A 26,551-nucleotide genomic window follows, 5' to 3' on the forward strand; every position below is an offset into this window, starting at 1 on the left:
TATATTTTTGTCCTACAAGGTTTTCTATATCGAGGTTTTTAACGAGGTGATAGGTCACGGAGCTCCAAGTTTAGCCACTACTTAGGCTAAACTTGTGGGGGAGTATTGATCAACGATGTGAGATCAGTAACAAGTGATGTTGTGTCCGTACGACTGTTCGTACAACTGTCCGTACAAGTAACTAATGGGTTGTGATCCATATGAGAGTGTGGTGAAACATAGGCCCTATTCGTACCAAGACACATTGGAATAGAAGGATCTAGATGATGGTGATTGCAGGGCGTCATAGGGAGAAGTCACATGTTGTTTTGGTGAACGAGCTCAACGAGTCAAACAAGGCAACACAAGTCGCTTTCAATATGAACGTATGTAACAAGTCTATGTTCTGTCCCTTTCATTCTTAATGTCTAACAACGACAACATGTGTAGTTGTAGACTCTCTATATATGGTCTGTAATTTACAATTGACAAAAGGTTAATCTAAGTATTCTATTCTCTTTTCAGTTTCTCTTTACACAAATTCTACTTCCGCAATTCTAACATCTGGGAGACGCTAGCGAAAAAGCTTCTTCTGAACAAGTATCACACCGACTAGCAAGAGATTATGGCAATGTTTGGCGACGAGGACCTCGACAAGACCACAAAGCTTATCATCGGCTATGCTTTTCAAAACGCATTACACTCAATCTGGCTGGAGAGAAATGACCTGTTATGGAAGAGGGGCTAATAAAACTCATTGATAAAAATATCAGAAACCGGGTCCGCACCATTCAGAACGGAGAGGGTAGAGGCATCCAAATTTGGATTGCTGCAAGATTCTACTAAACATAGTTACATGAATTTTTAAGAAGTTTTAAAAGGGTTTTACCACAAGCATTGTAAAATGTTTATTTTTTTTCAATATAATTTAATATTAAATTAAAAAAAAAATAAGTTATGGAGAATTTTAGTTTTACATGTAAAACAATAGAGATAATCACTTTATGAAGAGATTTGAGCTCATTTTATACATGCGTTGCCTGTAACTACAATAATGAAACTTTCACTTTTGGCTTTGAGATGAAAATATCCTTCACAGAAGAAAATGAAAGGACTTGAGAATTTTTTTTATTTGTAAGGCTGCTAGCTATCTTAAGAGGCAAACCAAGACATCTGATAATTCCACCATAGATCTTTCATTTTCGATCCAGCTTTCAGTTCAGCTTTTTGCTTTCAAAATTTTGGTTTATAAATATATAAAAAAAAACATCCTATCTTTTGGTGCACACTCATCTTTATAAAACTTTATAAAGTCTTTATAATTTTTTTAAAAAGTTTAATCTTTATAACAGTTTTGAGATTATCTAAAAAAAAATTAACACAACTTTTTTTTTTTAAATTACAAAGTGATAAAACTGAGATGATATTAAAATTACATCACTCATTGAAACAAAAGAAAAAAGCAAAAGATGATTTAACAACGTGGGATAAGGCGTACATATAAACCACCACCGAATTGGTGGCTCTCGTTCATTTTTAATCATATTTTCATCTTTTATATTATTTTATAATTGATGCAAAAGATTGTACATTGTTTTTCAACTCTAATAAATTTCATCGTATCTATATATTTGTTGATACATATTCTTTGTTCACCTTCACATAGTTGATTACAGTATATATAATATATATAAAGGAAACATTAAGGTTTTGCATGTCTCATGGCTATATTATATATATATATATATAAGAAACATTAAAGTTTTACAAACATTAAATTAAATCTATAATCTCGATAATCATATACTCACTGAATCCGTCGGATCATTCCGATTCTCAAAACATAAACGTAAACGGTATATTGGATCAACACACACGATCGATATATATCGAAAACACCATAGACCTATTTGTTATCAACTTATTGATACTTTGTTTACACTTTTTTCTTAGACATTTCACCAATTGCTCTATTATCACTTTGTGATGACACATGACGTCATTTAACAATGGTGGAGTCACAAAGGCTAAAGAGCTATACAAACATTCAAACTTTTATGGGGCAAAAGTAAATAATTCTGATCTCCTACCACGCATGTGTATGATTGTTTCGATCCAATCTTCAGTTCAACTATTTCAATTCGCATTTCTTTATAAAAAACAAAACGAAATACATTTCAGTTTCGGGTTCATTTCATAATTAATATATTAATATATGTATATACCTGAATCCAAACATAAAGAAAAAAATATGAAACCAAAACTGACATTTGTTAGGATTCAGATCTACATATATTAATTTATGACATATATAGAGATTTTCATTAGCTAGTATAAGAAAAGAAAAACTAAAAACAAGAATGAGAGTAAAAATATGTGTATGTAGATATTTTCTTACTTATCTAATAATATTTTAAATTTTTATGTCAGTTTTTTTCACGTTCTAAAGTTGGTATTGTGGAACACAAAAGTCAAAACTCAAAACCACAGAATAACTTTTTTGTTTTTTTTGTTAAATGGTTTGCTTCAATTTATGGAATGCAGTATTACTTAAGATGTTGCTTTAAAAAACAAAGAAAAAGGAATACAGGATCACAACTGAGAGAAGTACAAAGAGAAACAAAAAAATTTCAACAACAAAAACAAAATTAAAAGCAGTGAAATTGAGCATTTACACAAAGAATAAGCGCGAAGTGAGTTAATATGAAGAGACACACGAAGGATCCTTTCCCAACCACTGCCCGTGGGAAGATATGAAGCCCAAGTAATTCCAATCAGGTAGTAACTAACATTTGGTTTGGAATCATTTATTAATATATAAACCTACTATATTGACAACTCGAATAAAATTATAATTATAAAATTATAGTCTACGTAATAAAATTATAATTCATATTATCATCTCATAATAAAGTACTTTTCAAAAGTGTTTTGAAGATTTTCTAAGAGAGTAATTTATCTCTTTTTTTCTTTTCTCAAAACATTTAGCCATGGTTTGTGTTATCATCAACTGATGTTTTTACACAATGACAATTGCCGATCGGTTGTTTTGTTTCTACTTAAGAAGGTATGTCCAATTAGAGTTTCTCAGTTGAAGACTAGACTTCTTTTGTTTCTTGTCTTAATGATCTGGTAATCACTATGTGTTGGAGTTTTAGGTCATCTTGATTAGATCTGCAAATGATTAGATAAATAAACCCAAAAAGGGAACAAACAGAAGTTTACAAAAGAAGACTACGTACAAGTGAGAAGACAACAAAACAAGGATACAAAGGAAAAATGATTTCTTTCTAGAGTGTAGGATATGATCTGGCATAACAAATAAAATATTAGAACTTTAATATTACTAATTAACCGGTGATATGCCACGAAACACATGTAGCTCGTGGAGTCGTGTGGTAACTGGTAATGAAATATGGATACACTAAATAATGATACTTAGTTTAAGAGTCATTCGACATTCACCCAAAAAGTATGCAAATTACATTTTTATTAGTTTACGACTTAGTTTACATTTTTACATTTTATGAGAACATTTAAAATGGTCTAAGACAAATGACATGAGCTGATTGGATTAGTAGAAACTGGTATGATTTATATTCAACGGTCTGTTTTAGTTAAGTTCTCTTGTGGTGAATCTCTCTTTCAAAGTGATGTTTTAACTAAGTTTTCTAGCTAAAGTTTTATAAAATCTGTGGAGTTCATTTTTGATAAGAAGCTGTGTCTTCTTCTACATAGTTCCTGAAAACTGAACCTTGATACAGTTTGATTCAATTAAAGGTTTACATACAATTAAGAAACATGCAATTAGTTTCTCTAATGAAAGGGTGATTTTGTTAGTTGTTAGTGGGTTGTTTTGATTGGTTTAATTTTGAGAAATTTAGATTGGTAATTACACCTCCAATGAATTATATAATTAGTTTAATTTAAATCGATAACGATCTCTAATTATATAATTAGTTTAATTTTTATCAATTTAGATGGGTTTCTCTAATGGATATGGTCTTATGGATATTACTACCAAAAAGAGTCATCTTTTATTCACAAGGAGTTTAGGGATTCAAGATCAAGTATCTAATTTAAATAACAGTAAATCAAATAGTAGTCAACCCAATAATTATTTAACCATCCACGTGATTTCGAAATCTTTATATTCTATTATTAAACACCAATTTCGGCATTCTAGATCAACAACCCAATTATAGGTGTCTATCACTTTTTTTTTTTTTTAATGCCCAAAGAAGGAAAGCACCTGAATTATTATGAATAAAAAATAAAGGTTCCCAAACCCCTCTTCATGCTCACAACAAAATCAGTAATACTTGCATATTGTTCTACCCAAACACTCTAACTATGGCAAAACAAATCTACAAACAAGTATTATCCTCCTTGATCTTCTTGTCTGTTTTACTTTACCAATCCAACACCGTCTCATCTTTTCGAAAATCACTCGACCTAGCGAAACCATGCAAGCGTTTCGTCTTCCACCTCCACAACGTTGCCTACGATGGTGATAACACTGTTAATGCCACATCAGCAGCAATTGTCAACCCTATCGGACTAGGAGACTTCAATTTCGGGAAGTTTATAATCATGGACAACCCTGTGACAATGGACGAGAACTATCTCTCCAAACCGGTGGCTCGTGTTCAAGGCTTTTTCTTCTACCACGGTAAGTCGAAATACGACACTTGGCTCTCTTGGTCAGTAGTATTCAATTCAACACAACACAAAGGGACATTGAACATAATGGGGGAAAATCCGTTTATGGAGCCGACCAGAGACTTACCGGTCGTTGGTGGGACTGGTGACTTCATCATGACTCGTGGGATCGCTACGTTCACGACTGATCACATTGATGGCAATAAGTATTTCCGTATCAAAATGGATATTAAACTCTATGAATGTTACTACTAAACTTACTAAGTAATTTATGTTTTGGGTTTGATGTTTGTGTGTTGGAATTTTACTGCTTTTCTCTGCTCGTAATCCATTGCATAATCAATGTCATTATTAATAGTATGTCGAACAATTATTATGTAAGTTCCGGACAATTCAACTATCCAAAAAAAAAAAAAATGAAAACAACCTCTTAATGTACGTAGTTCACGTTCACGGTAAAGATCTCATCCCATTTTCATGATTTTCTTCTTCTTGAGGTGCATTGACGAATATTAAATTCACAACCAAGAAAAATTAGCATAAACAGATTTTCATATATGAAATAATAGTTTTGTAAATTGTAATATTTTATGGCTCACAAAGAGTAATCCTGCCATACATATAAGACAGTGGAGATACTCACCTTATTCATTACCTGCATAAAGGAATCTTTAGCAAAAGAAAAAATAAAAAAAGAGAAAAAGAAGAAAATATCTTTCATAGTAGAAAATGAAAGGACTTGAGCAAAAAAATAATTAAATAATAATAATAATAATAATAATAATAATAATAATAATAATAATATGGTGTTATTGAATCCCTAAAACATCAACTAATTTGACAAAAAGCCATAACTACTAAAAACCATAACTACTTTTGAAATGGATGGAGTAATAATTTTTCAATTATTCACATGATTTTGAAATCTCCATTCATATGTGTCATTCTCATATTTTTTTTACTTTTTTCAGCGCAAAAAATGATAGCACGTGATTATTATGACTATAAATGAAGGTCCCCAAAGCCCTCTTTCATACTCACAAAGTCACTAACACTTGCTCATATTTTCTATCTAACACTCTTAACTATGGCAAAACATATCTACAAACAAGTATTCACATCCTTCATCTTCTTGTCTGTCTTACTTAACCAATCCAATGCCGTCTCATCTTTCCGAAACCTAGCAAAACCATGCAAGCGTTTCGTCGTCCACCTCCATAACGTTGCTTACGACGGTAATAACACGGCTAATGCCACGTCAGCAACAGTCGTGAAGCCTGTAGGACTAGGAGACTTTAGTTTCGGGAATTTTATAATAATGGACAACCCTGTGACAATGGACGAGAACTATCTTTCGAAACCGGTGGCTCGTGCTCAAGGCTTCTTCTTCTACCACGGTAAGTGGAAATTTGACAGTTGGCTCTCTTTTTCAGTAGTATTCAATTCAACAAAACACAAAGGGGCATTGAACATAATGGGTGAAAATCCGTTTATGGAGCCGACCAGAGACTTACCGGTCGTTGGTGGGACTGGTGACTTCATCATGACTCGTGGGATCGCTACGTTGACGACAGATCTCATTCAAGTCCCGAAGTATTTCCGTATCAAAATGGATATTAAACTCTATGAATGTTACTATTAGAGTTACTAGTAATACATATTTCTTGTGCTTGATGTTTCTGAGTTGATAATCTTGTTCCGATGTGTGTTTGTTGGCAATTTATTGCTTTTCTCTGTTTATGTACGTTGTTCCAAGTTCCAATAAATGTTGTATTCAAATCTGTTTGCAACGGGCTCTTTAATAAAACAGTCTCTTGTTTTACCAAGTTTTAAACATGTAAGGTGTGTCAAGGGAAATAAATATGTTCTTATGTTGTGTTTGAAACTTTGGAAAATTGGAAACATATATGTTTCCAAAATATGATATTTGATGGGCCGTAACATACTACTCCACTAAAGAGCATGTTGTGATATGCTTCACCAGAAGAGTCTTATGCTTTTTTAAAAGGTAATACAAATTTTGGTCAAAAAACTAGACTAGGCTAAATCTGTCTTACTTCTGTTACATTTTTTAAAGTTCATTTCCACCTGATTATAAGTAAATTCTATTAGAAAAAGATATCTAACTTTGGAATAATGCCTACGATTGCATGATTTCGGGATCGGATTAGACAAAATAATCACATGGTGTAACATCCCTACTCATTAATGTAAAGATTCAAACCAGTGGTAGGGTTCCATTTCGTATAAGCTTTCTAAAAGACTATCTTAAAAGTAAAAGCGGACAGGTTCATAATATTCATTGATTGGTTTATTGACGTGTCCCACTTTTTTTTTGTTTCTTAAACATTTATTTTCTTATATAATATTATTATTTATTGACAGTAGAAAAAGTAATATGACTCATTTCTTATTATTTAGTAAAATAATTTCTTATATAAAACCCACTTTTTTATTTGTAACACTTGACATCATCTATTCTCTTTTGTACATCATAATTAAACGAATAAATCATTTTTTCCTTTTACAATATTTTTGTTTAATAAAATTACATCACCTTATCCTACTGTCCACCAATTTTATTTCATATTTTTCACTTTATTCATGTTTACTTTTTGTGATCACATATTATTGATCATAATTAATATCAAATGAAATTCAAATACGTAAAAATTAAATAATTTATCTAATAAATTTGGAGTTTCTCTGACGAGCAGGAGTTGAATAATCATCTTCATTTGTAATGGTTTCATAAACACCACTCATACCACCAAGAGTCGTTTGTCTAGAAAATTCGGAAAATTCAGCTTCTCTCACATTCGTATTAGTTTCACTACCCATTCGAGAAAAAGAATAAGAGGGTGTTTGAGATGAATATGACATCATCAATCCATGATATTGACAAAAATTTGGAACAGCTCACGGCATGAAAAAATTTGGTGGATATCCATAGTTTGGTATATGCTGAGAATGGTTGGGAGATTGATTTTAAAACTGATAATTATTGGGATTTGGATAGTTTAAAGGGTAATTAGAAGAATTTTGGGAGCTAAAAGGGTTATTATTAAGATCCATTTTACAAAAAAAAACGGGTGAAACAAAACAACAAGAGTTTGTGAAGGTAGATAGCAAAAATATAATAGAAAATATGGGTTTTTTGTGTCCAATGAGTTGAACCCGAATTAAATGAAACAAGTCTATATTTATAAAGAATGAAAAATGATGAATTTTGGTATTAAAGTTTTAAAATATTTTTTTTGAATTCTGTGAGGTGATCTTAGTGTAGTAGCCAATGGAACGTCCAATTGTAAAAGACACCATCACACCAAGGGTCAAGTCTCGCTCTCTACGAATGTAGGGATTTGGCTAATGGAACGGCCTGTTGTGGCCTAATGATTGACAAAAAACATGGATTTTGTAAGATAATTGATCTCAAATAATTGGGTTGGATAAAAAATATCTGAAATCTTCCCATTCAATATAAACAAAACATATTTCTTTATCTAAATATTATCCTATGATTAAAAATTAACTCTTCGGAACATGCCACGTGGTGAGCAAACTCACCACTTTTATATAAGTTTAGAAAGCTTTGAATAAAGAATAACTCTCTTTATTATGTTTAGAAAATAACTCAAAACTAAACACCAAAGCTCTCAATCCCTCGTACCTTTGATCACAACTCAATCAAAGATATTTATAGTCATAATACAACTTTGTTATTCCTATTTTGATAATGGAAAACTTCTCTTTTCCTAATCCTAATACAATTGGAACTTTTCCTTTTAAGCCTATCTTGTCATTAACCAACTTGTTAATGATATCTTGGGCTTCAAGACACAATCTTCTAGAAGCTTACCTAACAATCACCCCCTTAAGCTTCAACCTTGTCTTGTCCAAGTCTTGAACACCTAACAAACTTCTCCTTTCCTTAAACTTGATCCATGCCAACGCTTTAGTCAATATATCCGCCTTTTGTTCCACACCCGGTACGTGTTCGACATTAACAAACTCGTTCTCAATGCACTCTCGTACAAAATGATAGCGTTTATGAATATGTTTGGTTTTACCATGAAAGACGGGGTTCTTAGTGAGTTCTATTGCTGATTTGTTGTCAATGTGAATGGTGATCGGCTTAGTCTTCCATCCGGTGATCTCGCTTAGTAAATCTTGGAGCCAAATGGCTTGTTTGGCTGCTTCCGTTGCTGCCATGAACTCGGCTTCACATGACGAGAGTGCAACTGTGTCCTGTTTCTGTGAGCACCAAGTTATCGGTGACGACCCAAAGTAGAAAACGTGACCAGTAGTGCTCCTTCCATCGTCTGGATCAATGTTGTGGCTACTATCACTAAACCCTACCATCTTCTTTGATCCTCCACGATTAAACTTCAGACCAAAGATAACGTAGTCTATGCTTCATTACCTCACCTTGTGATTTACGAGGACTTTGCATATACCTGCTAGCAACTCCAACAGAAAAAGCCAGGTCATGTCTTGTATATAATAAGTATCGCAAACAACCTACATTCCTTCAGTATTTTGTCGCGTCTATCTCGATTTCTTCTTAAGCTTTAGAAACTACCAATCCAAACTCCATAGGTTCTTGAGTTGAGTTGTAGGTTTCTAAACCACCTTCCCTTAAAATTCTTTGAGCATATCCCTCTTGCTTAATTTCGATTCCATCTTCGACTTGAAGCACTTCGATCCCGAGATAGTAACTGAGTTTTCCGAGATCTGACATCTCAAACTTAGAGGACATCCCAGCCTTGAAATCACTTATCACTTTTAATGTGTTTCCGGTCACAAACAAATCATTGACGTAAATGGCAACGATAAGAAGTGTTCCTCCTTCTCCCTTGCGATACACAGAACTTTCTTTCGAGCATTTTATAAATCTCATCTCTTTCAAAATCTGATCTAACTTCGTGTTCCAAGCTCGTGGTGCTTTCCTTAAACCATACAAGGCTTTCTCCAGCTTATAAACCTTGTGTTCTTCACCTTTTACCTCGAATCCTTCGGGTTGATCAACATAAACATCTTCTCTTAGCTCTCCATGTAAGAATGTTGTTTTTACAATTAAGTGATGAATTTCCCATCCATGTGTTGCCTCCAATGCAATCAACAACCATATGGTCTCTAATCTAGCAACTGGAGCAAAAACTTCATTAAAATCTATGCCGGATTCTTGTACGTATCCTTTAGCCACAAGTCGCGCCTTGTACTTATTTATAGTACCATCTGCATTTTTTCTGAGTTTGAAAATCCACTTGAGACCAATCACCTTTCCACCACTTGGTCTATCAATTAAAAACCATGACTTGTTTTTATTGATAGAAACAATCTCTTCTTTGCATGCTTCTCTCCACTTTGTCGAACCTTTTGCTTCTTCAAAACATCTTGGCTCATTGTCAATCGAAAGTAGGAGTTTCTCACATTCTACGGCAGCTTGTAAAACGTAATCATTAAGATAAGTTGGTTTGTTTACTTGACTTCCAGACCTTCTTAGTTGAGGTTGTTCTTCTTGTTAAGGATGTTAGTCATTCTCATGTGGAATTTGCTCGTCGTTGTTCACGTCCTCTTGATCACTATCGTCATCATTACTCTCGGACTCGTCATGTTCATGATGTTGATTGTTTTCGATGATGACGGGTCCTTCTCCAGCATCTATTATTTCTCCCCACCTCATGTGAAACATCCCAGGATCCCTACTTGATCCATCTCTTGTTTCATTCCACGTCCAGCTTGCTTTCTCATCAAAAACCACATCTCGACTAACAACGATCCTCCATGTCGTTGGGTTGTAAAGTCTATAGGCCTTTGATCCAGGCTCCATTTCAAGGTGAACTAGAGGCTTCGATCGATCATCGAGCTTTGTGAGGTTCGCAGATTCAACCATCGAATATGCTAAGAAACCGAACACTCTTAAGTGATCAAGACTTGGTTTCTTCTCTTGCAAGCATTCATACGGAGTCATATTTTCAAGGGCTCTTGTTGATACCCTATTGATTACATATGTAGAGTGTCGAACCGCTTCTCCCCATAAGTAGTTTGGTATCATCATAGCCTTTAGGATACTCCTTGTCATCTCCAATAGTGTTCTATTTCTCCTTTCAACAACACCATTTTGTTGTGGGGTGTAAGATGCCGTTTGATCCCGTTCGATTCACATAAATCATGAAACTCTCTTGAAGTAAATTCTCCTCCTCTATCGGTTCTTAGTGTCATGATTTCTTTCCCAAGTTCCTTCTCCACAACACTTTTAAATACCTAGAACTTACCAAAAGCTTCACTGTTTTGTTTTAACAAGATAATCCACATATATCTTGAGAAATCATCAATAATAACAAATATGTATTTGTTATGAGCCAATTTTGATGGGGTTATCGGTCCACAGAGATCAGCGTGTCAGAGCTCTAGGGGCTTTGACGCATGATACATTGTTGCTTTTGGGAAACCTTGTCGTGTTTGTTTACCTACTAAGCACGATTCACACAACCTTTTTTCTTCTCTTACTTCGGGTAGACCGTAAACCATCTCTTGGTTGGACATAGCTTTGATTGTATTGAAGCTTACATGTCCTAACCTTGCGTGCCACCTCCAAGTATCGTCTTCTATGTTTGTGTGCAAGCATATTGGTTTTCCAACGGATAGCCCAATTTTGTACAACATATTGGCTGAACGTGTAACTTTAACCAACAATCTTCCACGAGGGTCGTGTAGAGTTAAATAATCTTGTCGCATTCGAACATCATACCCAACTTTCGTAGCTTGCCCCAAGCTAATAATGTTGCTCTTGAGATCGGGAATGTAGTAAATGTCAGTGACAAGAATTTGCTCATCCGTTTTGCTTTGAAATAGAATAGATCCCTTCCCTTCTATTTCAACACATGAACCATCTCGAAACTTAACCTTCCCTTTTATGTTTTTGTTGAGTTCGGAGAAATACGTTTGATTACTGGTCATGTGATTACTTGCTCCGTTGTCGAGATACCAAATACCGTCTTCAGCTTCATAGTTCTTTGGTATCACCTTGTCTTCGTTTAAGAACACTACTTCATGCATATAAAGTGCTGGGTCGGCTTCTTCCGTCTCAGTTTTATGCGCCTCTTTTAAGTTTTATGTTCTTTCTGGACAGGTGGAGGCATAATGACCAGGTTTGTCACATCGGTAACAAATCACTTTCGAAAGATCCTTCTTCTCCTTAGCTTGATTAGGATCCTATTGATTTATTGTTCTTTCTTGATAATTGAATCTTCCTCTTTCTCGTCCTCTATATCCTCCTCTGCCTCCTCCGCCACGTCCTCTCCCTTGTGATGGTCTGAAGTCTTGTTGTTTAAAATTGGAGAACAAAAACTTTCTTTGTGTATCTCCATGATTCTCCTCATCGAGAATTCTTTCTTCATAAGTTTTAAGTCTGCCAACAATATCTTCAAAAGGTGTTGTGTTTAAATCCAGGACTTGCTCGAGGGAGGCAATAATTTGAATATATTTGTTCTTTGGTAGACCATTGAGAAATTTCTTCACAAGTTTGACCTCCTTAATAGGGTGTCCAAGCGAGGCTGCCTTCGACGCTAGTTCCGATAACTTCCCTGAGAAGCTATCAGTTGAGTCTGTATCTTTCATCTTAATTCTCTCAAACTCCGACATTAGCGTTTGAAGTCTAGCTTCGTTGACTCGATCAGCACCAAGATGACAGGATCTAATAGCATCCCAAATCCCTTTTGGAGTATATTGTTCACCGACTTGCAGAATAAGAGCCTCCGGGATGGATTGAAATAGCAACCCTATTGCGATATCGTTCTTGTTGGAGTCCGTTGACACACTTTCAACATTTTCCCACACCTTGTTGATTCGTAACACCACCTTCATCTTCATGGCCCAAACAATATAATTTATAGCGGTAAGCATAGGACATTGAATTGACGAAGAAGCGAACTCCTTTGAACGTGGGGTATTGACATCTTCCATGATGGGTTATGTCTTCTTCTTTCGAGTCTCTTAGATCGACTAACCTAGACACTCTGATACCAAATATAAGTTTAGAAAGCTTTGAATAAAGAATAACTCTCTTTATTATGTTTAGAAAATAACTCAAAACTAAACACCAAAGCTCTCAATCTCTCATACATTTGATCACAACTCAATCAAAGATATTTATAGTCATAACACAACTTTGTTATTCCTATTTTGATAATGGAAAACTTCCTTTTCCTAATCCTAATACAATTGGAACTTTTCCTTTTAAGTCTATCTTGTCATTAACCAACTTGTTAATGATATCTTGGGCTTCAAGACAAAATCTTCTAGAAGCTTACCCAACATTTTAGGCTTCAACGGAGTTGAATGTTTTCAACTAAATTGTCTCCACCTCATCTCTTTTTTTTTTTAACATCTCCTTACATTGCTTGAATTATTTATTCAACTTCTTAAAACTACACCATTGTAAGTAGCCTTATTATTTGCAGCAGAACTCAGTTTTGTGGAAGGAGAAGATTAAATCAAATGACACAAAACAGAAGAATTACAAAAAAAAAGACCACCCTCTTTTGGGCTTAAGACCTCCTTTTCTCCTAGTGTCTTCGATTAGGTTGGAAAGTGAACTTTTAGACTGAAAAACTTGTTTCCTTTTAGCCGCAATCTCCTGTTTATTACTTTTTCATCTCTTTTCTTTGAAATTGTAGTTCTGCTGAAAGGTTTGTGTTTGATTGTTCTTATTTTCCTGAGTCAAGATCTTCGTTTTCTTTCCTTGAGCGTTGTGTTTGGAGCTCTGGTTTCTTGGAGAGTAAGTGTTTGGTATTGAGTCAGTGGTTGGAAGGTGCTATCGGTGAATTAAGTATGTCGTCGGCGATGGACAAGGCGTTGATGGCGATGTCGCTAGAAGAAGAGGAGGAGGTTCCGTTTGAGATGCCAGACCTCCCTGAGTTTATGTTTATGGAGAGAAATGCTTTGAGTCTTATTGGGAGAACTCTAAATCCATCTGTGCAATCTATGAAGGATCTAATTCGGGTTATGCCAAGGAAATGGCAGAAACCTGGAAGGATGAGGGGAGTGGCTCTCTCGAATGAAAGATTTCAGTTCATCTTCAACTCAGAACATGATNTTGGAGTCCGTTGACACACTTTCAACATTTTCCCACACCTTGTTGATTCGTAACACCACCTTCATCTTCATGGCCCAAACAATATAATTTATAGCGGTAAGCATAGGACATTGAATTGACGAAGAAGCGAACTCCTTTGAACGTGGGGTATTGACATCTTCCATGATGGGTTATGTCTTCTTCTTTCGAGTCTCTTAGATCGACTAACCTAGACACTCTGATACCAAATATAAGTTTAGAAAGCTTTGAATAAAGAATAACTCTCTTTATTATGTTTAGAAAATAACTCAAAACTAAACACCAAAGCTCTCAATCTCTCATACATTTGATCACAACTCAATCAAAGATATTTATAGTCATAACACAACTTTGTTATTCCTATTTTGATAATGGAAAACTTCCTTTTCCTAATCCTAATACAATTGGAACTTTTCCTTTTAAGTCTATCTTGTCATTAACCAACTTGTTAATGATATCTTGGGCTTCAAGACAAAATCTTCTAGAAGCTTACCCAACATTTTAGGCTTCAACGGAGTTGAATGTTTTCAACTAAATTGTCTCCACCTCATCTCTTTTTTTTTTTAACATCTCCTTACATTGCTTGAATTATTTATTCAACTTCTTAAAACTACACCATTGTAAGTAGCCTTATTATTTGCAGCAGAACTCAGTTTTGTGGAAGGAGAAGATTAAATCAAATGACACAAAACAGAAGAATTACAAAAAAAAAGACCACCCTCTTTTGGGCTTAAGACCTCCTTTTCTCCTAGTGTCTTCGATTAGGTTGGAAAGTGAACTTTTAGACTGAAAAACTTGTTTCCTTTTAGCCGCAATCTCCTGTTTATTACTTTTTCATCTCTTTTCTTTGAAATTGTAGTTCTGCTGAAAGGTTTGTGTTTGATTGTTCTTATTTTCCTGAGTCAAGATCTTCGTTTTCTTTCCTTGAGCGTTGTGTTTGGAGCTCTGGTTTCTTGGAGAGTAAGTGTTTGGTATTGAGTCAGTGGTTGGAAGGTGCTATCGGTGAATTAAGTATGTCGTCGGCGATGGACAAGGCGTTGATGGCGATGTCGCTAGAAGAAGAGGAGGAGGTTCCGTTTGAGATGCCAGACCTCCCTGAGTTTATGTTTATGGAGAGAAATGCTTTGAGTCTTATTGGGAGAACTCTAAATCCATCTGTGCAATCTATGAAGGATCTAATTCGGGTTATGCCAAGGAAATGGCAGAAACCTGGAAGGATGAGGGGAGTGGCTCTCTCGAATGAAAGATTTCAGTTCATCTTCAACTCAGAACATGATCTGCTAGAAGTTTTAGCGAAAGGGGCTCATACTTACAATGATTGGTCAGTGGCAGTGGATAGGTGGTATGAACATCCGCCGGCTAATTATTTGCAAGTTATACCTATTTGGGTCCAAATTTGGAATGTTCCTATCAATTTCTATACAGTTAAGGCTATTACGGCTTTGGGGGAATTGATTGGTGAAGTAAAAGAAGTAGCTTTTGATACAGATAAACCTCAAGTGCAAGAATTTGTGAGGGTGAAGGTTCTTTTTGATGTTTCCAGACCGCTGAGGAGATCCAAGGAGGTTAGTTTACCTCAGGGTGGCTCTACTGTGGTGCGCTTTCAATATGAGAGAATTCAAAAAAGGTGCTATGAGTGTCAGAGGTTGACACATGATCGAGATGCTTGTCCTATTTTGGTTAAGAAAAAACAAAAAGAGACAGAGGCTCGGAGAACAGGGAATCCTATCCAAATCTTTGCCAAGCCCCTGTTTCTTAAGGAGTCTGATCCTTTGTTTGGAGTATTGAAAGAAGATCAAGTTGGGGTAGATCCTGCTACTGGTAGACAAAGGATCGCTAATGAGGTCTTGGAAGGAATGAGGCAGTACATTTTGGTAAATAATAATGAAGACAGGTCGATTAAGATAGCCAGGATAAGGAAGTCAATTAGTGAAGTGGAAAAAGATCTTATTGCTAAGAAGACCATTCTCATAATGGAAGCGGCCCCTTTGGTTCATCTGGATGTGAACAAGGATAAGGGTCTGGTTGTTGGTTTTGACGAAGGTGATCAAAGGATGTTGGCGGGGTCCATTGCAGGTAATACTACGAGTGGAGTAGTTCCGGATGTGAGTTCTTTTCCCAGTAAAGCTTGGGTGGAGGACTTCCATAACTCTGTGGGCAATAAAGAGTTTGGGGATTATTTGGCTTTGTCGCAACCTTTTCAGAATAGAGTAACGGGTTTTAGGGCTGGCTTCTCAGAAGCAGGTCCTTCCGGCTCTAATACAAAAGCAAAGGCAAAACCAAGGAAAAGACTTCCATCCAGATTAAGGAAAGCTAAAGCAAAGGATTCAAAGCTTCCAATAGTAGCTCAAATGGTGCGGATGGATTTAGAGCGTGGGGTGAAGGATAAAAGAAAAGCAGAGAATGAAGGTTCTAGCACTGCTAAATGTTTAAAGCTAAACCCTTTGAAGGTGATCCCAAATGAGGGATCGCCCAATGGTTAATGAGCATCATTAGCTGGAATTGCCAAGGCTTGGGACGGTCTCAAGACTTGGTGATTCCCCGTCTCAAGGAAATACGTAAAAAGTATTTTCCTGAGATCTTGTTTCTGATGGAGACTATGCATAGTAGAAATAGGTTGTTTGATATTCAGTGTCTTTTGGGTTATGATCGTTTATTTACGGTGGAGCCAGTGGGTAAGTGTGGTGGATTGGCTCTTTTGTGAAAAAGTAGTGTCCAGTTGGACTTTTTGTATGAGGATAAGAATCTGATTGACATCCAAGTGCAGTTCGGAGCTGTAAACTTTTTCCTCTCTTGCGTGTATGGTGATCCGGATAGCAGTCTGAGGGATAAGGTGTGGGAAAGAATTTCTAGATTTGGAGTTGGAAGAAAGGACAGATGGTGTATGGTAGGTGATTTCAATGCCATATTACACAATGGTGAAAAAATTGGTGGTCCGAGGAGGCAAGAGTCTTATTTCAAACCTTTCTCTCAGTTGTTGGAAGCTTGTGGGTTGATGGAGCTGCCAAGTACAGGAAATAAATTTACCTGGGCAGGAAGAAGAGGAGATTATTGGGTGCAATGCAGGCTTGATACAGCGTTTGGGAATCAAGCTTGGTGTGATGCCTTTCCTGCAGCCAATCAAGCTTTCCTTGAAATGAGAGGGTCTGATCATAGACCTGTTCTCATTTTTTTAATGGCATCTCAGGAAGTTTACAGGGGGCAATTTCGATTTGACAAAAGGTTCCTAAACAAAAAAGAGGTTAAGGCTGCTATTAAAAAGCGTGGAAGCCAGGCTTATCTAATAGGGGTTTTCTGGTGTCTCAAAGATTGAGAGATTGTAGAAAAGCGTTGAGTTCTTGGAAAAAGAAGAATAATCTCAACTCAAAACAGCGGATCCATCAGTTGGAAGCAGTTCTTGAAAATGTTCAGTCTCAATACTGGCCCAATTTACAGAGATTGCATGTTTTGAAAAAGGAGTTAGCAAAAGCTTACTTCAAGGAAGAAGAATATTGGAGGCACAAAAGTCGAAAGAAGTGGTTGAGATCAGGTAACAGAAATTCTAAGTTCTTCCATAATGCAGTTAAAGGCAATAGGGATCATAAGAGAATAGATCAGTTAAGAGATGCAAATGGAGAACTTATGAAATCTGAAGCTGCTAAAGGGGAAGTGGCATCGGCCTATTTCAATCTTCTTTTCAAATCGTCTAATCCTCAATCCTTTCAGCAATGGTTTTCTGGTTTCCCAGCCAGAGTAACAGAGGAGATGAATGATTCTCTCATGGAAAAAATATCGGCTGAGGAGATTAAGGAGGCTGTGTTTTCAATTGATCCTTCCAGTTCTCCGGGTCCAGATGGCATGTCTGGTTTGTTCTTCCAGAAATATTGGTCGACAGTTGGTGCACAGGTAATTACGGAGATCCAAGGTTTTTTCGAAGATTGTGTATTCCCTGTGGAATGGAATTATACACATTTGTGTATCCTGCCTAAAACCCACAATCTGGTTGAAATGAGTGACTTGAGACCAATAAATCTTTGTTCTGTGCTTTACAAGGTGATCTCCAAAATATTAGTCAAGAGAATGCAACCGTTTCTCCTGGTAATTGTCTCTAGCAACCAGTCTGCGTTTGTGTCTGAAAGATTGATCACTGATAATATTTTGGTTGCACATGAAGTTGTACATGGTCTCAAAACTAATAAAGAAATCTCCTCCCAATTTATTGCAGTTAAAACGGATATGTCCAAGGCCTATGATCGAGTAGAGTGGAGTTATGTGAGAGCGTTGCTAAATGCTTTGGGATTCCATAGTCGGTGGGTGGAATGGATTATGCTCTGCATAACGACAGTAACCTTCTCGGTTCTCATTAATGATCAACCTTTTGGTATGATCTTTCCTCAGCGAGGTCTGCGTCAAGGGGATCCATTGTCACCCTTTCTGTTTGTGCTCTGTACTGAAGGCCTGACTTATTTGCTCAATAAAGGACAAGAAGAAGGAAAATTACAAGGTATCAAATTCTCAGAAGATGGTCCGGAAGTTCATCATCTCTTATTTGCGGATGACAGCCTCTTCATGTGTAAGGCGGACATGGAGCAGGTGTCCTTTCTCCAAGAAGTATTGAGTAAGTATGGAGCAGCTACGGGTCAAACTATAAATCTGAGTAAGTCCTCAATTACCTTTGGTTCAAAAGTGAATCCACTTTCAAAGAGTGGTATCCAAGCAAAAATGGGTATCTCAAAGGAAGGTGGTGCATGTAATTATCTGGGTATGCCTGAAAGTTTTAGTGGGTCAAAGGTGGAGTTATTGAGCTACATCAAAGAGAGGCTAAAAGCAAAACTGTTGGGATGGTATGGAAGATTCTTATCTCAAGGAGGCAAGGAGGTTCTTTTGAAATCAGTCGCTCTGGCGATGCCGGTCTTTGTGATGTCATGCTTTAAGTTACCAAAAGCTACCTGTTCTACTCTGGCTAGTGCTATGTCAGATTTTTGGTGGGGTAATGCTGAGCATACAAAAGGAATACATTGGCAAAGTTGGGAGAAGCTCTGTCTACCAAAAGACCAGGGAGGTTTAGGTTTCAGGGACATACCATCTTTCAATCAAGCCCTCTTGGCGAAACAAGCTTGGAGAATTCTTCAATACCCCAACAGTATCTTTGCTTTGGTAATGAAGAGTAGGTCTTTTCCGGACTCTGACTTTTTGGATGCAGTGCTTGGTGTTAGTCCCTCTTATGCTTGGAGAAGTATCCTCCACGGAAGAGAGCTTCTATCTAAGGGACTAGAGAAGAATGTTGGTAATGGAAGATCTATTCAAGTGTGGATTGATGACTGGATTGAAGATGAGGGGTGGAGAGCTCCATGGAGGAAAAATAATTTCTTCAATCCAGCTCTGAGGGTGTCGGATTTGATTGACAGGGAGAAAAGGGATTGGGATAATGAATTATTGGAATTTCACTTGTTTCCAGCAGATATCATTCTAATAAAAAAAAATCAAGCCAGTAATGGAGGTTGATGATTTCTATGCTTGGAAACATAACAAAAGTGATGATTTCTCAGTTAAATCGGCTTACTGGTTAATATCTCAATCAGCCAATCCCAAGATCAGAGAGGAGGTAAACCAACAACCTTCAACTAACCCTTTAAAGTCTGAAGTTTGGGCATTGCAAACAGATCCAAAGCTCAAGGTTTTTTTGTGGAAAGTCTTGTCCGGGGCTCTACCTGTTACGTTTACTTTGAAAAAAAAAGGGATGAAGATGGATGATACTTGTCAGATTTGTGGAACTGAGGAAGAGACGATAAATCATGTGTTGTTCTCTTGTTCTTTTTCGAGACAAGTTTGGGCTCTTTCAGGTATTCCATCTTCTGAAAGGGGTTTTCAGGAGGGTTCTGTTTTTTCCAATGTACACTATCTCATGTCAAATAGAAGAAACAGGCTGTGGCCGGAGGATTTTGGTAAGATTTTCCCATGGACTATATGGAGGATTTGGAAAAACATAAATCTTGTTTCCTTTGAAGGTAAAGCTTTCACTCCTCAAGAATTGGTTCAAAAAAGTCAAGATGATCTGTTGGAATGATCTGAGGCTCAAATTCTTGATAGCGTTGAGGAAGAAGATGAAGTTGAAAAGGGTAGCAGAGACTTTGAAGGAAGGTCCAAAGAAATGAGACAAGGTAAAAAGGAATGGAAGGCTCCTCCTCTGAATTGGTTAAAATGTAACATTGGAGTTTCATGGTCCTATAGAAACAAATTGGCGGGTGGGGCTTGGGTCCTTCGAGACCACAAAGGAGTTGTTCTATTGCATAGTAGGACAGCTTTTACTTTGGTCAAAGACAAGAATGAAGCTCAGTTCAAAGGTTTAGTGTGGGCTATGGAAAGTATGCACAGTCATCGAGTTGAGAATGTGATTTTCGCCTTGCAGGATGAGTGCTTGGTAAAAGCGATTGCTAAACCTGCAGTTTGGCCTTCATTTAGATATCAATCTATGGAGGTGAGTTTTTTGTGTACATATTTCAGAAAATGGAAATTCTTTTTGGAAAAATTCTCCTCAAACAGAGGAGCTTCTCTGATAGCTAAGAGTGTGACCGAAGAGGGACGTTTTCACTCATATGTTGTCGTAAGTCATCCATTCTGGCTAGATGGGCTATTTGCTAAAGAAAGAGCATCAGCTGCTGTTTGAGTTAAAGTTTTTAGGTCATATGGTAGAGTCTTTGTTCCTTGGTAGTTTGGTTAAAAGCTAGTTGTAGTGTTTGGAGAGTCGGGAGATGAAATTTTGTTTCCTCCTGGACTAGTTGTTGTTGGATTTATAAAAAGTAACATCCTTCTAATATAATTGCAGTTGATAAAAAAAAAATTTGCAGCAGAACTAATAGTAAAATCACTTTATGCTTTTTACATGTTATCTTTAAAAGCCAAGTGACTTTAATAGTAGTGGACATAGGAGTAAGGATTTCATAGAAATATTCATTTTTTGTATGAAGTTCTTTTTAAAAAAAAAATGATTAAAAAGAGAAATGGGCCAATTGAAAATAGACAAACAGACAGCAAAAATAAAGAGATTGGTCGTGGACTCGGGGTCCCTCGCACGCACTCTAGGACCTTTGATTGGTTTTGCACTCTAGATTAATAATTGTAATTGTAAATAGTTATTTAATAAATAAATAAGTGTTTTAACATTATTACCCTCCAATAATTGTAACCGGAGCAGTCGATTAAAAGAGAATGCGTGGAGCATAATTGGTGGCAATCTACTCAGGAGTACTATTGTCTCCCACTTAAAACAAAAAGTTACACGTCCTTAAAGAATCTCAAATAAATTATGGTGACAACAAGAACTACTACTAATCCGTTTTGATTTTTGTTTTTCTTAGTTCAAAACTTTTAGATAAGAAAGATTAATATTATGTGATAGAGGTGGTTTAGCTAGTGTAGTGTACAAGCAAGCTACACACGCACACAGAGTTTCAAATTCATCAATAGTAATATGTTTTGGTTTCTAATTCGAGATATAGATCTAATTAAGTTTTATAATTTTTTTTGGTTACCTAAAAAAAATGATTTCGTTTTTACCATACTCTCAAGTCTCAAGTATGAATATATAATGTTTTCAGAAAAAGTATAATATAATTTACATTTTTTTTGGATTTAAGTAGTAGAAAGATAATTTTAGTGTATGGCTCTTTACCAAGAAGATCCTTAAAATAGAGATCCTTTAGTTATTTTAACATCAAAAGCACTCGATTAAATAGTTAAAGAAAACAAAAAATGCTATATTATAAAGATTTTTTGTGTGTGTGTGTGTGTGTGCAAAGTATGCTGTATATATAGACAAGAAGTAGAAAGACAAAGACTCTCTCTCTCTCCCCCCATTTTTAGCCATGGAAGTTTAATCAAGAACTCCCTAATTTTGGATAAAACTCAAAAGCTCTATTAAGGTTGATTCCAAAATTGGGGGAGCTTGAGCTGAACATCCATGGAAGCTTCTAGGTGGACCGAAGGGTTCCACCAAATAGATGTGAAACACAATGTTCACTCCCTGCACTTATTTAACCAGCTGTGTTTATAGTGAATCTTCAAACCGTTCTGGTTAACGCGGTGGGGTTGAACCGGCAAGTCACGGAACGGCGGATGGGCTCGATCATCTTCGAACCTACCAAGGTCTTATATCGGCTCCTTCTCTACTATCCAGGGTTTTGTTATTATTTTTTTTGTCTTTGAAATTTTCCATTAATGTTAATCTTGTTGTTTTGTCAATTTGATCGGTTGTGTTTGTTTGTGCAATTTAAGGAGCTACGATCTTTGAATTTGTTTAAAAGTTTGTATGTTTCTATGATTGTCATATATAAGAAACAAAGAGCATTTTAAATTTTAACAAAAGTGTTATATAAGTTTCTTAATAATTCGTTCAAAAAAAAAAAAGTTTCTCAATAATTATGCTTAATTTTCTTGAAGAATTAATTTTTGTAGTGATATCGATGTACAATATTTCAGATTCTTTTTGGTATTACCAAATTTAAAGAATAAAGTTGTGTATATGGTGTACTTTTATTGTCAACTGATGTGTGTTGTTGTTTGGCTGTTTGCGTTATCTGATTCTTGATTGATTTAATTTATGTAACAGAAAATACCCGTGGAAACATGAACTAATATTTATAGAAGACATATGAACTAGCAGATAACAAAATTAATGATATTGCTACATTTTTCTGTAACTAATCATATGTTTTCACTATATAAACTTTTTTTTTTTTTACAAATCATAATTTTTGTGTGTTTACAAATGATTTTGATTGTTGCAAACCATGCATTATAGAATTCATACATGGTTCTCATTCACGCAAAATTAATATAGTTACCCGAAGAATTGAACACGTTTGGAATTGGATGTTTGACATGATATGACGATTTGCCATATTTTTGCTTAAGAGAAAACATAGAGAACATGTTGTGCTGAAACGTTAAATGTTTATGACAAGGTTGTGATGAGATGGTGCTTTTTGTTACGATAATTTATTTTGGAAAACAAGAAGTGAAGTCGAACCCAACTGTATTGTTACTTATTCACCATTCTGGTCCATATTTAGCAGTTATTTTATATTGAACTGATGTTAATTGAGAAACATATACAAATCGTGAAATTAAGAAGAAAAAAAGGTTAATTACGTCTTCAAATCATTAAGCTTAGTTATATAATACAAAATTAGGCAAAAAATCCTGTCAGAAGTGGGGTTTGAACCCACGCCCTCGTAAGAGGACCAGAACTTAAGTCTGGCGCCTTAGACCACTCGGCCATCCTGACTTTTCTGATAATATGCAGTATTACTAATATCTATCTAATAGACTAATACGAACGAGCACAAGCACCACCCAAAGACAATTGAAAAAACCTATTCTTCGTTCATTATGTCGGAATATAAATATTATATCATAACTAAAATTCGTAAGACACAATTATTAGTTGTAATAAAAAATCGATAAATAAATTAATATGCATATAGCAAGATCACGACTACAAATTTGGTCCTCAAATTCTCATGCCACACACACACAACACGGCAAAAAAAAAAAAAAAGGAAAAATACATGCAAAGCTGTTAGGTAAAAATTGTATTATGATATCAAAAAGAAAACTATTTTTATTGTCAGAAGTGCGGTTTGAACCCACGCCCTCTTACGAGGACCAGAACTTGAGTCTGGCGCCTTGGACCACTTGGCCATCCTGAAATTTATGACTCAACTGCGTACTGCATATATCTAGGAATTAATATATCTAATTAACATAGCTAAGATGTGTACTCTCTCTTTTGGCCTCTCGAGTAATCGAAGCATACAAGATAACAAGACACACATATTACTACACTAAAGTCGACCAAGATCAAGAATAATACATATATAGACCAAGAGAACAGCTACAAATTTTGTCCTTCTTCCCACAACACCAAAATAACCAACCACAAATCAAAATAAAAAAAAAAGGAATTTGTTAAAGTAAAATCCGGAATGAGAGCTAACACATAAACTTTTGAGATTTACCAATTCACAATACAAACCCACATTTTAAAAAAACCAGAGTATTGTGAGCATTACACTCAAAAGAAAACCCCACAAAAAAAAACCTAATCTTTCTTCTTGTTCTTCAAAGGTCCTCTTGGGATTTTGCTCAAAACCTTTGCGTCAAACACAGCGTATTGCTTCTTCAATTCAGCCATCGCTTTCTCACCGTATGGGTCTATTTTGTCTTCGTACTTATCGTAGATAAGAGGAACAGTGAAGAGCAGAACCAAAGCTGTAAAAATCAAGACCCATATATCCCATCCATCAGAACTTGTTTTGTTATAAGAGACAGAAAAAAGAAGCAATACTTAAAGAAAATATAAGTGTTACCTATGTACGCTAATGTCAAGAAACTACAGCAGCCACCCAAGATGGATAGAACCCACAATCCAAAAATTGCCTGATTCAATCAAACAGTACAGTTATTGTCAAAAGCTTAAAAGATGAGACATTACTAAGAACGGATTAAGTCCTGGAGAGTATTAAACATACAGAGAGAAACTTCTTGATATCCCTTCCAGATGCAATCTCATGAAGAGAAGAGAAACCACGGTTGATTTCGATTCTGAGACCCGAAGCAAGCTGAAGAAGAGGATCTTCAGGGATATGAATTTCAGGAATCTTTGGTGGTGACCTGAAATTGGTACCAAATAAGGGTCAAACTCATCTAAGCTTTCAATCTATGATGCAAACAAAGCAACTTCCATAAGATTTAAAGATCACAAAGAAACTTACTTATGAATAAACATGGTGGCATTAGACCATAGAAACAACACAGCAAGAGCAACGATCATCACATGACATAACAGAGTAAGAAGATGATACTCCATTAATTCAAAGAGCACCCAAGCTACTGTAGCACCACCAATTACACCACCTGACATCTTCTTGTTCTTCCACATAAATATATCCGCCGCTGCGCAAAATTAGGGTTCTTCTATAAATCAGAGAATCTCAGAAGATCATTAATTAAAATCAAACAAATCTAATACACAGATTCAAACTATAACATCGATTAAATTTAACCATCTTCTTCACCAAATCCCTAACGAAAGCAAACCAGCGATAAAATCAACAAGATCAATTTCAAATTCGTATTAAATAAAACTGAGATCGGAGTACAAAAAAACGTACGTTTTCCACCGCCGAGAACCTTATGAACAGGTCTCTCCCTACCAAACAAACGATAAACCTTCGATTTCAAAGACCTCGGAGACGAAGAAGACGATGTTTTCTTCTCGTTCTCTTCATCTGATGAAGACGAGGAAGACGAATCACCTTTGTGATGGATCTTCTCCGATAACTTCTCCATCAACGATTCTCTCTCTACAACCTCCACCGCTGGTGAAGATTCTGCATGCTTATGTTCATCCGCCATTGATTCCGATCGCAGCTTTTCCGATTCAGTCAGAAGTACTTGTTTCTTCTTCTTCTAGGGCTTTCTGGAGAAGAAGGATCTCGAAGGAAGCCTTGAAAAAATAGAAGGAGAAGATTTAGAATCGATCTGAACCGTTGAATAGATTGTTTTGATCTGAACCGTTGATTTCAAATCTCAGCGACGCTTGGGGGAAACGATTATAAATAAATAAAGACATGCTGGGGACGTATATATAAAAAAAAACGGACCGAGAGTTTTTAACGCCGTTAATAGCCACGTTGTTTAACGGTGTCGTCATTAATGTGGTGTTGAGGTGTCACGCGGCTGGACTATGAGAAAAGGTCGAACCAGTAGTATTGTGACACGTGGTGAACTTTCGGTTTTTCTATTTAAAAGACAGTGATAATTAAATTATTATATCTTGATGACGATAAATTAAAAAAAAATATTATAATTAAGGAAGTTGGAACCGTCTTAAATTTTTTGATTAACAAAGTTAAAGACGTGTTTAAGAAAAAGAATGTTCTAGAAAGTGACGAGGCATTTAATTTAATTTTTTAATTTGACAGCGTTAGGTTTATGGGCCCAAAATGAGCTGAAGACAATGATGAAGCCCAGTTGTAATTTTCTTATACAAGAAAGCAATTCAAAACCCCGTAAAGAATTTTCGATTTGATGTTACTTTTTTTTAAACGTTCACTCCAAATAATATGAAGACCGGCTTTGTATATAATAAGGAGGTTAATCTAATTATTTGCAAATAGGTGAATGGTGACAAACGGGAAAAGGGTGTTTTAATATCTGTACAGTTTTAAAAGTATCAGTTTCTACCTTTACAAATATTTAGTGTTAATTTTACTTCAACTAAAATTCAAATTTCAAATTCAATTAATATAAGTGGTGCCAATTTCAAAACGGATGCTGACTCACATGACACATATGAGAGTGAGGTGGCATTATCTTGGTAACTCAGATGACACAAGTGAGAGAGTGAGGTGTCATCGTTTGTAAAAAACGACTGTCGTTTTGATATTGCGACTTTAAAAAAAAACAAAAAAAATTCTAACAACCAAGATTTGTACTCAGATGCATTAACATTTTTTAAAAATATATATTTATATTTATAAGATATTAAGTACATAATATATTTTAAATACCAAACTTGGTTATATTGAAACTATTACCGGATAAACTAAAGTGTGAGAGCGGTGACAAACTATACACTTTTCTCTTTTATATTTCTTAATTATCTATCTGTTTATTTTATTTATGGGAAGGTTTACCACACATGATTTTCTTCTAATAGTACAATGAATTAATGTTTTTAATCATAAGTGATTTGTGTTACATACAAAATATAAAAGATTATTTTTATTTATTTATTATTCTTTGTGT

General features: G+C 35.7%; 3 protein-coding genes and 1 non-coding gene across 4 annotated transcripts; 2 read left to right on the top strand and 2 right to left on the bottom strand.

The window, feature by feature from the left end:
* Positions 4,184-4,960, top strand: LOC104737119 (dirigent protein 13-like). Its single transcript, XM_010457223.2, has one exon. The coding sequence runs from the start codon at positions 4,333-4,335 to the stop codon at positions 4,894-4,896; it is 564 nt and encodes a 187-aa protein (XP_010455525.1). The 5' UTR covers positions 4,184-4,332; the 3' UTR covers positions 4,897-4,960.
* On the top strand, positions 5,688-6,467 carry LOC104737120 (dirigent protein 13-like). The gene has a single exon (XM_010457224.2). It carries the CDS (start codon positions 5,729-5,731, stop codon positions 6,281-6,283), a length of 555 nt encoding a protein of 184 aa, XP_010455526.1. The 5' UTR covers positions 5,688-5,728; the 3' UTR covers positions 6,284-6,467.
* TRNAL-UAA lies at positions 22,941-23,024 on the bottom strand. Its single transcript has one exon. It is a non-coding gene; the product is annotated as a tRNA-Leu (tRNA).
* On the bottom strand, positions 23,649-25,365 carry LOC104737121 (reticulon-like protein B2). Its single transcript, XM_010457225.1, has 5 exons — positions 24,913-25,365; positions 24,514-24,694; positions 24,271-24,412; positions 24,109-24,178; positions 23,649-24,010 (listed from the first exon to the last, which is right to left on the bottom strand). Exons 1-5 carry the CDS (start codon positions 25,154-25,156, stop codon positions 23,841-23,843), a joined length of 807 nt encoding a protein of 268 aa, XP_010455527.1. The 5' UTR covers positions 25,157-25,365; the 3' UTR covers positions 23,649-23,840.

The sequence above is a fragment of the Camelina sativa genome, chromosome 13 (genome assembly GCF_000633955.1).
Source record: "Camelina sativa cultivar DH55 chromosome 13, Cs, whole genome shotgun sequence".
In the NCBI taxonomy this organism is placed as follows: domain Eukaryota; kingdom Viridiplantae; phylum Streptophyta; class Magnoliopsida; order Brassicales; family Brassicaceae; genus Camelina; species Camelina sativa.

Bases quoted from the DNA above. Each gene is read 5' to 3' on its own strand.
- LOC104737119 (XM_010457223.2), top strand. From the start codon at position 4,333: ATGGCAAAACAAATCTACAAACAAGTATTATCCTCCTTGATCTTCTTG.
- LOC104737120 (XM_010457224.2), top strand. From the start codon at position 5,729: ATGGCAAAACATATCTACAAACAAGTATTCACATCCTTCATCTTCTTG.
- LOC104737121 (XM_010457225.1), bottom strand. From the start codon at position 25,156: ATGGCGGATGAACATAAGCATGCAGAATCTTCACCAGCGGTGGAGGTT. The intron at 24,695-24,912 runs GTACGTTTTTTT...AATTTTGCGCAG, and splicing joins GGTTCTCGGCGGTGGAAAAC to CGGCGGATATATTTATGTGG. The intron at 24,413-24,513 runs GTAAGTTTCTTT...TACCAATTTCAG, and splicing joins GCCACCATGTTTATTCATAA to GTCACCACCAAAGATTCCTG.